General features: G+C 42.3%; 1 protein-coding gene across 1 annotated transcript; it reads right to left on the reverse strand.

The window, feature by feature from the left end:
• Nucleotides 1-7,864: 7,864 nt before the first annotated feature.
• Nucleotides 7,865-14,909, reverse strand: LOC121441633 (rhox homeobox family member 2B-like). The gene is made up of 4 exons (XM_041642848.1): nt 14,635-14,909; nt 14,043-14,463; nt 11,570-11,615; nt 7,865-8,061 (listed from the first exon to the last, which is right to left on the reverse strand). The coding sequence occupies exons 1-4, from the start codon at nt 14,699-14,701 to the stop codon at nt 8,011-8,013; spliced, it is 585 nt and encodes a 194-aa protein (XP_041498782.1). The 5' UTR covers nt 14,702-14,909; the 3' UTR covers nt 7,865-8,010.
• Between the last annotated feature and the right edge of the window lie 550 nt (nt 14,910-15,459).

Consider the following 15,459-nt stretch of genomic DNA (forward strand, 5'->3'; position numbering starts at 1 on the left):
CTCCCTCCTTCCCACTCTTCTTTCCACCATCCGTCCCTCTCCTTCCCTCTCTTCCTGTCACCATCCCTCTCTCCCTCCCTCCTTCTCTCCCTTTCTCCCTCCCTCCCTCCCTTCCTAAACCTCGCCAGGTCAAGCTAGCTTGCCCTTCCCCAGCTTTCCTTCCCAATATAATAGATTCTTTTTGGTTACCTGTTCTTTTGTCTACTCTATTTGGGCCTCCTGGATGCTGCACCTGTTTCCTCTCTTTGCTCTGCATCCCCTCACCCACTATCGTCACATGGGACAGCTCAGTCTCGTCATGTTCCCTCCGGACTCCCACACATGTCCCTGCCTCTGCCTCGCTCTCCATATATCTGTAATAGCCCTTCTTCATCATGCCCAGGACCAGACATTCTCCTTCCGTTTTTATTTCTTCTTTTCAATTCTTCTGGCAGTGAAACCTGGGACCAGTCGAGTTCCTTTCCTTTTAATTTATTTATTGTTAATTCATCTGGTGCTGACTCCCCGGAGAGGCATAAATGAGCCTCCTGCTCGGGAACTCGGCCTTTCTTCGCCAAGCATCTGCTCTGACTCTCCTCAGTATGTGCGGATCATTTGGTTCTGCTGGCTTGTGCCACCCACAACATTAGATTTCACAACCTAGGGTCTCATCCTTCAGCTACTGCTCCCCTCTGCCAGTTTTCTAACTGCTGCTCTCATCTCTCTGGTGTCTGGCCAGATATGTCCTCCAGGTGGACACTCTATACTCTATCCACGTCTCTATGACTCCTTCAGTTGGCTACTGCTCTGGCCTTCTTCATCCACGGGGACATCTCCCTTTGCTCCTGCTCTCTCCCCTCCTCTTCTTACTGCGTAAGTGTTACTCCAAGCTGCCTGCTGTGTTTACTGTTACTACAAATCCACCATTCTACACCAGGAAGTTCTTCTTATGTCCACTGGGCTCCAATAAGAGGGACAAGGGACACCTTTCCCCTGTGACTTAGAGCGTTTTTGTCTCTGACAGGTGTCCCATTACAGTTGGGATGCCCTGGACAGACGTTCTTCTTACTAAGCATCTTACACATGTCAGTTACTGGCATTTCTGGACTATGGCCTGCTACCCCCACCTGGGGCTCTCTCCTACTGGCTCCCTTTCCCCTGTCTCCCCCGCCCCTTCTCCTCTCCCCACATGCCACAGCTCAGTCTGGACACACACATTCTGAACTCTTCCAGATGTCCCTGCCTCTGGATATGCTTTCCCACATATCTATTATAGACTTTGTCCTCCACTGTACCTAGGTGCAAGTCAGGGTCCTGCTCTGTTATGTCTTCTTTCATTCCATATTAACAATACATTTATAATAGGTAAACATACACTCAAGTCCTTCTGTGCTGATGTCCTTTAGTTAGGGTTCTCTGTGGAGTCTTCCTGGGGTTATTACATATAGGATTGAAATCATTGTAGCTAGGGGCACCACCATCCCACACTATTTGAAACACTGAAAACTAAGCATAGATTCTATCATTACAGGGGTAACCTGGGTGTGAGGATAGTTCACAGGGTGAACCCTGCACTCTTCATAATGCTGATGTAAATTGGTTAAACAGAGACTGATGGGAATGGGGGAAGCATAGAATCCATATGCCCTGTCCTCCTCCTGCTGTTTGAAGAGCCTGGTAAAGCCACACAGATTAGGGCACCCAGCATTCTGGCTGTCTGAAGCACAGTGGTGCATCTGCCTGAAAATGCTGCTCACATCCTCCAGAGTGGATTACTGTAGAGAAGGGAAAAGACATGCAACTTCTGGACATTTGTCCTGGGACTATTCTGCAGTGCTGGTGTGGAAAACAGGGCCTCCGACATTCCAGTCAAGCAATGGACCCTGTGCCAACCTCTCAGGCCCTCACAGAATTAGGGCAGTGAGACAGCAGGTTCTTCTGTGCAGTATAAAATATAGGGGCAGCTAACGCCTCATGGTGTGTTTTCTGATTATGTCTTGATTACTGAACAAATCCCTCTTCCCTCTCATTGTAGAGATGGTTCAAGAGGAGGAGAGAGCAGCTCTGGAGAGGGCAGAATCTGTCAGAGCTTAGCAGTGCTCCTCCTGGGCCCCACTCCACTTCTCTGAAGACAGTGCACAAGGGATAGTGTGCCACCCTTGACCTGGAGCCACTTGCGGTCACATTTGTTCTTCCACTCACGTTACTCCATCTTTCCTCTCTAAGAACTTGAAATAAATACCTTGTAGTTCATTTGCTTCATGTGTCGTCTGCATAAGTATGGTATGTGTGCCGGTTATCCATGACATTTGTGCAGGGAATGCCAGTTAAAACAAATGACAAGGTCTCCTTCTGTAGGGTGACATCGCTGAGTGAGCAGCAGTAGGCCTTCTATATCATACGCCGAAGAGGAAAAACCTCTTGGAAAGGAGACATGACACCTCATCCACAATGATGATAATCATACAGGTGGTAAGAAAAACATAGGATAGGGGCAGGGTTCTTTCTGTTCTTATCCCCACAAGAAAACACTCATCTGTGAAAAATTCATGGGACTCTGGATGTTTGAATACTGACAGTTGGAAAAATAACTACCCAATAGGGACTATCAAGAAAACTGAATAGGTTCTGTAAGTATAAATATCTAAAATATACGTTTATATTTCTAAACTTATAGAGCTGGTTTTGGAGTTGGACTCTGGCTCAGTCCCTCTCTAATTCCAAGCCTGTTGTTAAGAGAAAAAAAAATAGAGTTTTTGGAGTTTATGTCTCACGTCAAGAGCCATAATATGGGACAGAAAGAAAAATGAATTTAGAAAACATCTTTGCTTTTCTTCATATCTATTTTTGTCTTTATCATGCCTTTTATTGAATATATACATCTGTATATGTCTATATAAATAATGTTTAAGTTTTCCACAATGAACAATGAGTTTTTCCTGAGTAATCTTTGAAGTTTCCAGGAAGAAGATGGGGCCCCACAACCACAACTCCACCTGGTTGATATGATGTCATGATACTGATAGCGCTACTACAAGACCTGTTTTGGGCACCAGCTGCACAAGACAGTTTCAACTTGGTTAGCTGAAATGGTGCACATCTTGTACAACATTCTGGCCAGACCTCCAGAAAATACTCAGAGACTGTTTGCAATTTTAAAAGACATTGATCTTGAAATTTAACCATCATTTTACTTTCACAGGATCCCCAAGAAAGAACGTCACCCCCATGAAAGCTGGAAGTAATTCTAGAGGATGATGTCCCCTCTCCCAGCACAGTTTGTCCTCAGACTTAGGGACATCATTTAGGGGTTGATTATAGTTGATATACGGTTGAGGGTTGGGGGAGAAATTTTATAAGCTCAGGAATCTGTTTGATTAAAAAAAAGAAAAATTGGATGATGGGATAATAGATTGGTATTTGTGAGTTATTGTTTATAGACAATTGCATTGGATACAAAGTTGAATATTGGATACAATATTGAATATATTGAATATTGTATGCATGCATGCTTCTACCTCTGCTTAAAACATTTTTATGTATTGATATATATATATATATTTACCATATTGCAGTGTACATTTCTACCTCTGATTAAGATACTTATATATTATTTATGTATTGGTATATATATTTACCATATTGCAATGTATACTTGTACATTGTTTACTTTTGGAGGTCATTGTCCTCAATTTTTGCACAGTTGTTTCTTGTCTTAGTCTTTAAGTTAGATAGGTATTAGGAATCGTAGATCAATAGTCATCTATGTTTGTCATATTTATAGTTAGACTAATCAGCTTCTTTATATACATAGAGATTATATTCTGTATAAATTCTGTATAAATTGATAATCTTCAACCTCCTCAAAGAACTGTCGAAAATGGCATTTAATCTAACTTAGAGTTTTATGGTAGAGAGACACAATCGTTCCTGGCAACACCGATCTATTCTTGAGAGATTGTTGGGCACCAAAGACACTCCACTTGGAGCTTGTCTTCTTCTTGGCAAAACTGGCCTCTGGGCAAGGAACTTCTCATACCTCAACTACTGACAAAATATATACTATCTGGAAATGGATAAGCAGAAGTGTCAAATTATGCCAAGACAGGGTAAGATGGTTTTGAATAATTTCTTGCCTTTAAAAATAATCTGTCAATTATTCTAGGCCTTAGCCAAAGTTTGTTGCTTCAACGCTGCAAACGTGACTTTGGGTGATTGCCCAGGTAGCTAGTTGTCTCTGTGATTTGCTGCATGTTTTGGAAGTTGTTTGATTACACTTCCTAATTACTCAGGTAACATTATTTCCCTTCTCAGATATTTGATGTGATTGAAGACTGGATAAATGTAGTTACTTTTTTCTCATGACTTGGCCAAGTTATTTATTATACAAGACTTAAGCTAGTTAGAATAGGATATTTGTTCTTAGCGTATATAATTTTGTAGTAGGTTTAGAACTCTCTTACTTAAACAAAAGGGGGAGGTGCTGTGGGAGCTCCTTCTGCTCCTTCAGCCTTTGAGACACCAACTCACTGGGGTGTGGTCTCTTTCGCTTTAAAAAGAAGCAGCAGATGTCCCCAGTTAGTTCCTTGGGCAGCTGAGGATAGGGAACCTGAAATGACCCTATCCTATAGCAATACTGACGAATATCTTGCATATCACCATAGAACCTTCATCTGGTGATGAATGGAGATAGAGACAGAGACCCACACTGGAGCACTGGACTGAGCTCTCAAGGTCCCAATGAGGAGCAGAAGGAGGGAGAACATGAGCAAAGAATTCGGGACCACGAGGGGTGCACCCACCCACTGAGACAGTGGGGCTGATCTATTGGGAGCTCACCAAGACCAGCTGGACTGTGACTGAAAAAGCATGGGATAAAACCGGACTCTCTGAACATGGCGAACAATGAGGGCTGATGAGAAGCCAGGGACAATGGCACGGGGTTTTGAGCCTACTTAATGTGCTGGCTTTGTGGGAGCCTAGCCAGTTTGGATGTTCACCTTCCTAGATATGGACGGAGGGGGGAGGATCTAGGACTTACCACAGGGCAGGGAACCCTGACTGCTCTTTGGACTGGAGAGGGAGGGGGAGAGGAGTGGGGGGAGGGGGAGAAAGGTGGGAGGAGGGGGAGGGAAATGGGAGGCTGGGAGGAGGCAGAAACTTGTTTTTTTTTCCTTTTCTCAATAAAAAAAAAAAAAAAAGAAGAAGAAGCAGCAGCCCTCCTCTTGCTCTCTTACTTCGGACTCCGGTTCTGGAGACTAGACTCCTTTCCTGGTCATGTAGGATGGTGTTCTGTAAGATTTTTTTCCCTCAAATAAATAACCCTTTTAATAATAAGTCCAAACTGGTGTGGGATTGTTTTGCACTTTAACTTCCCAAATAACTGACTTGAAGACTTAATAAAAATTTTAATTGCTTGGCTGATAGCTCAGGCTTGTTATGACCTAACTCTTACATTTAAATTTACCCATATTTTGTATCTATGCTTTGCCACATTGCTCATAGCTTGTTATCTCATTTTCTACACATTCAGTTTTCCTCGTTAGCTGGCTGGCATTCTTCTGACTCCAAACCTTCTTCCTTCGAGCATTCTCAGTTTGGCTGTCCCACTTATAATTTTTGCCTGGCTACCAATCAATCAGCATTTTATTAAACCAATTTGAGTGAAAAATATTTATATTGTACAAAGGGAGTATTTCACATCACTGAACCTCAAGCCCACAGTTACAGTTAGACTGGCTGGCCAGCAAGCCCTCTGCATCTACTTTTCTCACAGAAACCAGGTTTCAATGTTGCCTAGCTTTTACATCTATGTTGGGGGTCAAAATTAGATCTTTATGCTTACTTAGCAGCCATCTTCACTACTGAGCCCTTTCCCAGTCCCACTTTTAAAAATTTAGATGGAGACCTCGTGTAGTGCAGTATGGACTTGAGCTTGCTGTGCAGCCAAGGATGACCAGGGCATTTTGATTCACATACAATCTACTTCTCAAGTGCTGTGACTACAGACCTCAGCCACTGTCTTTAGCTCTTATTGTTTCTGCTTATACTTTCCCCATAAATGTGCCCCATTGTCTGTTTTATTGCATGACAACTTTCTTTCCTTTTCATTAAAATATTTCATTTAAAAATTAAAATATAATTCCATTGCTTCCCCTTTCACTTCTTCCCTCCAACTGCTCCCATATGTTCCCCACATTTCACTCACTTTCAAAATTTTGGCTCCGTCTGTGATAATTTTGTGGATAGACGGACAGACAGACAAACATATTCATATATATTAATATAATATAATATAACATAATATATATGATTTCAGGGCTGGCTGACTAATCGGTATTGGATAACCAGTTAGGGAGCTCATCTGAGGTGAAGACTAATTTTCTTCCTCCCAGCACTCCTCAGTCCTCTGTAGTTCTTTGTCTAGGGCTAGGCCCTGTGGGGTTTCCTCCTTACATCGTGGCGACTGTATTGGTGTTGTCCTTGTTCAGGTCTGCCTGACAATTTTCATGAAGACTGCATGGTGTCATATGACTAAGAATGTGTCCCACCCATGACAATTAGGAATAAGTACATCTAATTACATGCCATTTGAACATGAAACAGAAACACTGTAACCTGGGCTAAGGAAGACACCACAGGAGAAGACTACGTGACCACCTGGGGAAATCTGTAGCCGTGACTAGGGAGTGACAGGGCACCTGGGCACACCTTCTCAGTACACAGCCAGCAGTAGGGGCCCAAGGCCTCCTCCAGGGTGCAACCATGGTGTCACTGATTAGTGTAGCCTTGTAGATGTGCGTCGGGTAGAATCTCATGGTCATTGCCTAACAGGGAGATGCTTCAGAGAACTCCTTGAAGGAAAGCAGCTCAGGATTCCTGAATAGAAGGGAAATTTTCTATAGCTGCCCCCATTGCTCTGAGATAGTGTGTTCTTGTTATCTGAGTGTCCTGTACAACTGTGCTTAAATGTCCTCAGCTCTGTGTTCTCCCTTCCTTCTTTCCAAAGGTGAAGCCTCCCATCCTATGGAGCTTGTAGCAGGAGCTGATGAAGAGAAGCCCACACTTATGTAAGCTGAGTCTAGAGAAGTCGCAGCTGCAGCAGATGGAGAAGGAGGAGAGGAAAAGTTTGCAGACAAGAGGAGGTCCTCCTAACTGTCAACACCAGGAAAAGTCACATCTGCATGGTCTACCTAAATGTCATTCCCTTGGTAACACAGACACATACCTTAGCCATCTCAGATGGCACTTGAAACAGATATTGAGAAGTCAGCTCTTTATTGTAAACACAGGGCTGAGAGGACAAGGGTGTAATAACAGAATATTGGTGGCAGCAAAATGTAAGACCTAGGACAGAACTGGCTGTTGACCCATGCCACTTATGGCCCTTATGGCCACTAAAGTTCCACACAGAAATGGGTGGGGTAGGGAAAACAGTTAGGAGGAGCCTAGTTACCATATCATTGCCTGTGTCCTGTGAACCCTGTGAGTAGTTTCTGTCAGAGTCCAGGGCCAGAATGAAATCCTGAGTATGGAGGGTCACGGATCATCATCTGTATTGGGAAAAAGCACTCTTTCTTCCTAGGGTCTTGCCTGTCTTTCCTGTAGCCTTGCAGTCCTCTATGGTAAGAGCGGGGTGAGCATAGTATGAAGGGTGACAAACAAGAACATGTGTGTCAGTGCTACCCTACAGCAGAAACTGGAAAGTGTCTGCAATCCACAGGGCTAACTAACTATGGCTTAGAGGTGTTGCCTCCTGAAAAGAGACCTTGTCACCCTGTTTAAATGACATTTCCTTGATAACTTGGACATGTATCTTAACAATCTCAGAAGACACACAAGACAAATACAGTGGGCATTCACTTCTTTATTGCAAACAGAAGCACTGAGGACATCAGCATGTATTAGCGGGGTTTTGGCAGCAGCCAAATCTCATGAGCATCTGACACCTGGTGAGAGTGGCACTCTAGGTCTCCCCCACAATCTTCAGAGAAAGAGGTTATGGGAAGCCGGAGGAGAACCTCTGGGTGCTCACAGTCTCTTATATCTTCTGTATTTTTCTCTCCTCTTCAAAAACCATCTCTACAGTGATTGGGGAAAAGGAAAAGGTTTAGTGTAGTAAATAATTGAAGTACTTAAAAAAACAGCAGGAATCTGCAGAATTTTAACCTCTACTAATAAAGACTTTGTCCTTTCCTAGTTGTAGTAACCAGTACTTGCCAGTTAGATATAGGTCAGATGACACTTTGAATCCCATAGCTGGCACCATTATTAAGGCCAAGAACCTGTGCCCAGATAGATCATGTCCTAGAGGAGAACATATGACTATTAACACTGCTAAATCAGAATAATATTAAACTGACTCCTAATGACTTATAGTTCTATCCATAGATTAGTGAATTTTCAGCCCTCATTAGAGAAACTTCTATTTTCGGTAAATGGTGATCAACACAGAGAACTACAAGTGGATAATAGGCAGAGAAAATAAGAGTTTGAAGAATTGTCATCCACAAATATGCTCCATGCCTTTATCCAAGGCTCAGATATCATTTTGGGAGAGAGGACAGAAAAACTGTAAGAGCCAGAGGCTGTGCATGACCACAAGGAAACTGTTTTCTTGGAACATCAGGGTGTGTGTGTTGTGTGTATACATGGTGTGGGACAGTGGTCTATATTCTGTCAGTTATATTTTAAATAAACACTGATTGGCCAGTAGCCAGGCAGGAAGTATAGGCAGGACAACCAGACAGGAAGTAGAGGCGGGCCACAAGAACAGGAGAATTCTGGGAAGAAGGAAGCCCATTGCTCTGCAGTCTTTTATCCAGCTGCAGAGGAAGCAATATGTGACTGCCTTGCTGAAAAAGGTACCGAGCCATGTGGCTAACATATACTAGAATAATGGGCTAATATAAGTTTTAACAGTTAATAAGAAGTCTGAGCTACTAGGCCAATCAGTTTATAACTAATGTAGACCACTGTGTGATTTCTTTGGAACTTAATGACTGCGGGTACTGGGCAGGACAGAAAATCTCAGAATATATATATATATATATATATATATATATATAGTCTTAGATATGCAATATTTGGGCAGCACAAATTGGTCTGGATGAGTTATAAAAAGTGGGTACACAAAGTTGGGTGGATGGAGGAAGAGTTGGGGGAGGACAAATATGATCAAAACATGTATGAAATTTTCAGAGACTAATAAAAATTTTAAAAACCCAGTAGGAGTAGGTAATTTAACTGGATATTTTCTTCGTTTCCATAAGATAAGTTTTCATTAGTTATATGAGTTCAGCCTGTAAATTATCAGCAATTCCCCCTGTAAGGATAGAATTTATTATTAGTTTTTAAAATTAGTGTCATGGATCCCCTAGCTACACTTATTTGGGTAATTTATATATCACAAACACGTTATGACTCCCCAGAGAAATGCTTTTTAAAGAATGCCAGCCTTGCTGGGGAGTGGTGCACACCTTTAATCCCAGCACTCGGGAGGCAGAGGCAGGCAGAGCTTTGTGAGTTTGAGGCCAGCCTGGTCTACAGAGTGAGTTCCAGGACAGGCTCCAAAGCTACACAGGGAAATCCTGCCTCCAAAAACAAACAAACAAAAAACCCTACTGGTAATTTTGTTTTATTATCCTCCACCATTAGCAAAAATAAAAACATACTATGTCCCTAATAAGCAATTTCAAAAAACACTTATAGGAACAGCAAAAAAAAAAAAAAAAACTCAAAAGAAATGCTCCTAACCCCCAAAAGAAAATCAGTCTTACAATGCATGCATATATATCCTACATAACTGTCATTCATGCAACTATCTTATGCATTATCTGTACATATTTTCTAAGCTAAAATGCATACATTCATAATTCAGCCACAAGATACTTGTATATATAGCAGGAGGGTAAGCATGTCATTGGCCTTCAGATGGGCAGCAACAGAGGGGCCTCACAGGCTGGCATGACAGGCTATGGACGACCCCGGCAGACCATCAGTTAGAAGGGAAGGCCAGCCCCAAGCCTGCCTTTCCCAGATACCTGGCTACAGCGTCCTGTTTAGCCTGCCACACCCACACCTATGTAGGTTCTTAGCCCTGACAGCTTCGAGGCTGTCACTGCGCAAAGATGACTGCACATGGGAACCCCCACCTCTCCCCAGCCTCAGCCCAGCTTCTTACCCCAGAGCCACCACCCTTGGCCCCTGCTCCCAGCTGCACCTCCACTGTCTCTCCCATTCTGGAGTAATCAGGGAGAAGTGGGCTGGGGTAGCCTGGGTATTGGCCAGCTGCCCACTGTCCTTGGTAGCAAATGCCATCTGAAGGAGACCCAGCCCAACCTCTCCATCTTTTCCTGGAATATTTTTTGGGTTAAATTTCAAAAATGAAAAATACAGACACACACACACACACACACACACACACACACACACACACATACACACACACACATCTTTTCCCAAAAAAAGCAGTAAAAATAGTTTAGTAATTCTTTGCTCCTGAGGAAATGAGCCATTCCTAATTAGTAGGGCTTTCTTGTTCCATTTTCTACCAACCAGGACCAAAAATCTCAAAAGACATTTTGAGGCAGAGGCAGGTAGATCTCTGTGAGTTCAAGGCCAGCCTGGTCTACAGAGTGAGTTCCAGGACAGCTAGGGCCGGACAGCCTTGTCTTGAAAAAACAAATACATATATACACATATACATACACACATATGTATAGTTTTTACTACATATAATATATAATATTTAACATATAATACATAACATGTCAATATGTTATCTAATTGATATATTAATGTTAATATACTTTATGTGTTGCATAATATATTAAAGATTAGTCTATAATATATTTATATTTATATATTATACCACTAAACCATCATTCTAGGTCACTCAAAATGTCTTTTGAGATTTGTGGTCCTGGTGGGTAGAAAATGGAACTAGAAAGCCCTACTAATCAGGAATGGCTCATTTCCAGAAGACACATAACTTCCTAAGGAACAAAGAATGTACTAAACTATTTTTACTACTTAAGTACATATGTACTACATATACATGTATCTTGTGGCTGAATTATGAATGTATGCATTTTAGCTTAGAAAATATGTACCCATAATATATAAGATAGTTCTACGAATGTTATATAAATATGCAGGATATATATGTATACACTGTAAAACTGATACTCTTTTGGGGCATTAGGAGCATTTCTTTTGAAGTTTTTGCTGTTCATATTAGTGTTTTATGAAATTGCTTATTAGGGACGTGGAGTGGAGAGAATTTGAGTTCAGTTCCTAATACCCATTTGGCTGCTCATACATACGTGTAACTCCAGCTCCAGGAAATTTATGCCCTCTCCTGGCTCCCTTGGGTGCACACACACATATGTGCATGCGCGCGCGCGCACGCGCACACACACACACACACACACACACACAATTTAGAGATAAATATTTAAAAGTCAATATGAAACATGGAAAATTAAAAAAGCAACACAAATTTTGACTCAGAGGACCAACAGGACCTGCAGATAAAGTAACATCTAGAATCACTTTCCTCCCAAATGGCTGTTCCGTGCTTACTGACCTGCACTCTGGCTTCAGTTACACCCAAGCAAGATGCCAATCGTTTCCTGAGGGTAAAAATGGAAGACATTCAGTATTTGGAATTATGGATATGTAAAATTAAATATGAGAAAGATATTTTATATGTGTTTCGAAATATTTTGTCTCATTCTCTACCTTCTCTGATATTCGCTTTGAGAATTTTGAGAGTTTTAGAACAAATTATTTTATTACCATTAGTAGATATGCAAACCAAAGTATATCTCTAATAAGCAATTTGAAAGCCACTAACACTGTCTAGTAAAATCCTCAAAACAGTGCTCCTAACACTAGGTGTAGTCATACAGGAGACTTAAAACAACAACAGCAAAAACTAAACCCAACACAAAACAAGGCAAAAACTACAAAACAAATGTACATAGGGAAAGCCCAGGTGACATGTTTTGTCAGGATAGAAGGAAGCTCAAATAAAGATTAATGGAAGCATCCCAGAATTTTAAATATTCAAATAATACACAAGGTACTCCAACCTGCTAATCATCAGAAAAATGAAATATCACACTTATTTCTTTTCTTAATGTGTGTATGTGTCAATGGTGTATATGGGAGGCGAGAGGACAGCTTGCCGGAGTCCTCTTCTTCCATGTGTGTCTTCAGAATGGAATTCAGGATCTCAGGCTTGGTAGTGTCTTCACCTGATGAGCCATCTTGCCAATCAAGGTAAAGAAATATTAAAGTCATAGCAGGCCCAAGGTGAATGTTATAAAATCTCACAACACTAGCCACACAGTCCTGAATTCCAAGCACCATTGGAAACTGAGGTAGAAGACTCCTTGCAAGTACCTGGACAGCCTTGCTACAGAGTGAGGTCTTATATCAGAAAGTCAGAAGAGAAAGGCACTCCCACACTTCTCCACCCCTGATAGAAAAAAAAACAGCATGGTGGAATATAGCTTCACTCTCAACACAAATGGCCTAATGGATATGGTGCTAGCCTGGAACTCATCATAGAACTGAGATAACCTTGAACTTCTGATCTACCTGCCTCCAAATCCCAAGCAATGAGATTAAAAATCTGAACCACCCCACTCAGCTCGGGTTGTTTTTTATTTTCATTTTTAATATATATTACAAACCAAATATATACATTACACAATGATATATGATATTTAATGTTGATCATATAATATTCAATATGTAATATTTAATATGTCATACATTATATTTAATATATCATACAATATCCAATATATCATAAATGATATTTAACATATAACACAGCAATATCATATAATATTTAATATACAACATATATAGTAACACAATATATTATAATATAATGTTATAAATTATATAACATATATTTTGGTCTTTAATATATAATAAGCATGTAATATATAACACATAATACATAATATGTAATAATATACATATCAATATATTATATATCATATATTAATGTACTTAATGTACACTATATCACCATACATTATACTATATTATAAACATCATATTTATGTATTAATAAAATCAATATGTTAATATATTAATGTATTTTAATACATTAATATAACAATTATTACATCATGCTATATTATATCATTATATAAATTATATTATAATATATTGTATATTTATATATGTAGTATAATAATATATAAATATATTATAGGTTAATCTATAATATATTTATATAGTATGTTATATAACACATTAAATAATATGTCAAAGTATATTAACATATTAATACACATTAATATATCAATTAGATAATATAATATATTAATATATGTTATATTATATGTTATATGTAGTAAAAACCATACATAAGTGTGTATATGTTTATTTGTTTTTTCGAGACATGGCTTCTTTGTGTAAGAGCCCTAGCTGTCCTGGAACTAGCTCTGTAGACCAGGCTGGCCCTGAACTCACAGAGATCTACCTGCTTCTGCCTCCTGAGTGCTGGAATTAAAAGCATGCGCCACCACTGTCCAGCTCATTTTTTTTTAAATTGGTTTTATTGGGCTACACATTTTTGTCTGCTCCCCTCTCCTCCTCTCTTCTCCCCTTCTCCCCTCTCCAGTGACCCCCATGCTCCCAAGTCACTCAGGAGATCTAAAGATAACCTTCCACTCTGTAGCTGAGGCTGGCCCTGCAATCACCCTCGCATTCACCACTGTAGCAAAATGGCTCAGACAAATAGGTGCTTGCCTGCATGCCTGAGTTCAACACCGGGGACACACGTGATTGGAGAAGAGAAACAATTATTGAAAGTTGTCGTCTGTTCCCCATAGGTGCAATTTTGTGGATATGCACATGCAAGCACAACACACACACACACACACACACACACACACACACACACACACACACACACTGAGGACTTAAATAAGAGAAATTAAAAAAAAATCACATTTAAAAATATAATAAAACGAGGACAAGAGTGGAACCTGGAGGCCCAACAAACAACAGAGCAAGCTAGGCAAGCTACTCACGCCTCCTCAGTGGTGAGGTACTGACTGCGCTGAAAGGCGCTCTCCAGCTCTTGGAGCTGAGCCAAGGTGAACCTGTGCTGGTAATGGACTCGGAATTCAGGCACCAGCACCCTCACGGGTTGAACACAGGACCACCGCTCGGCCAAGGACAGCACAGCCTGGTTGTCTCCCATGGCCCCACGATCTGGCTCCTGAGGCTGTGGCTCATTCTCCTGGCCATGGCCACCAACAGCGCCCTCTTGGTTCCCATCATCCACGGGGCCTGCTGCGCCAGCAGCTGAGGGGCCTTCTCCTGCTTCTGCTCCGGCTGCTTCTGCGGCTATGGCTGCAGCGGCTGCGGCTCCGCGCCCAGCCTGGCCCGGTCCACTGGCTTCCTCATTTCGTCCCTCTCCAGCCTGCAAGACCGTCGATGCCTCAGCCTCTGGAAGTGGGAAACAGAAAGGGCACCGAGGTGACAGGGCCTCGTGATGCGAAATCCCGTGAAGTCGAGCGCCAACAGGCGACGCCAGTACACGGGGCCTGCCCCGCCGCCTCTGTGGACGCTCCTCCCCCCATGGACAGCACCACCCCACCGTTCCTAGCACGCACTGACCATCCCAGTTGTCATCGTCGTCGTCAAGTCCCACGTAAAGCAGGTAATCGAAGTTTTGACGCTCCATGTCCTTCCAGAATGCCGGCGTTGCAGTGGCTTATGGCTTGCTGTCCGTCGTGCCTCTGACGTGTCGGAGCCGGAGCTCCCTGACGTTCCGGAAGTAAGGTCTCTCAGCCTCAAGGACTTGCTATATCTCTATAGCTTCTGAGTTGGAGCCCTCTACCGCTCTGGGAGTGAGGCTCCTCAACCCGCAGGGGTTTTCCTGGTTTCCGGGTCCCCCCCCCCCCTCATAGTCCTTATTAGCATGTATCCAATCCTGGCCATGCCGTCCTGGCTTCCGGTTGGCCTGCAGTTGTTATGGTCTGCGATCCTCAGGGGCAAAACTGAGTGCAGCCTGAAGCTTGAGTGAGCTGCATGTGTTTGTGCGGGAACGGGTGGCACCTGGACAACGGAATAGAAGGGGCCTTCCGAGTTGCAACTTCATGAGTCCTTTCACCATGGTGACTATCTTCCTAGGGAACGGGTGGTGGTCAACCACAGGAACCGATTTGCAGGGGGCAAGAAAAGATCCACCAGAAGCCTTTAAGACCTTGTGGAGATGTGAGGACAATATCTCTTAGTCTTGACATTGGGTCCTTGCAACTTGGCAGAGAATGGGTACTAAGTAATGTGTTTATCTGGGAGGCTCTTCTTTGAACTTCCCCAGCAAGGTAGATCCTGCCTTGCTTCCGTGTTCTGACTTTGCAGGAGCTTGGGCAGGGTTGCAGGACCTGGGGCTGTTCAGCAGGCAGATCGGTGGGCTCATCTTCACCAGGGCTACTGAGG

The sequence above is a fragment of the Microtus oregoni genome, unplaced genomic scaffold, assembly GCF_018167655.1.
Source record: "Microtus oregoni isolate MIOR12 unplaced genomic scaffold, Mior012 000080F_ref0000499, whole genome shotgun sequence".
Lineage (NCBI taxonomy): Eukaryota > Metazoa > Chordata > Mammalia > Rodentia > Cricetidae > Microtus > Microtus oregoni.

Excerpts from the sequence above, each read along its gene's own strand:
- LOC121441633 (XM_041642848.1), bottom strand. The coding sequence starts at position 14,701 with ATGGAGCGTCAAAACTTCGATTACCTGCTTTACGTGGGACTTGACGAC. Across the intron at positions 11,616-14,042 it reads TACCTCACCACTGAGGAGGC|GAAACGATTGGCATCTTGCT; the intron begins GTGAGTAGCTTG and ends TTTTACCCTCAG. Across the intron at positions 8,062-11,569 it reads TAACTGAAGCCAGAGTGCAG|AGATGGTTTTTGAAGAGGAG; the intron begins GTCAGTAAGCAC and ends CAATCACTGTAG.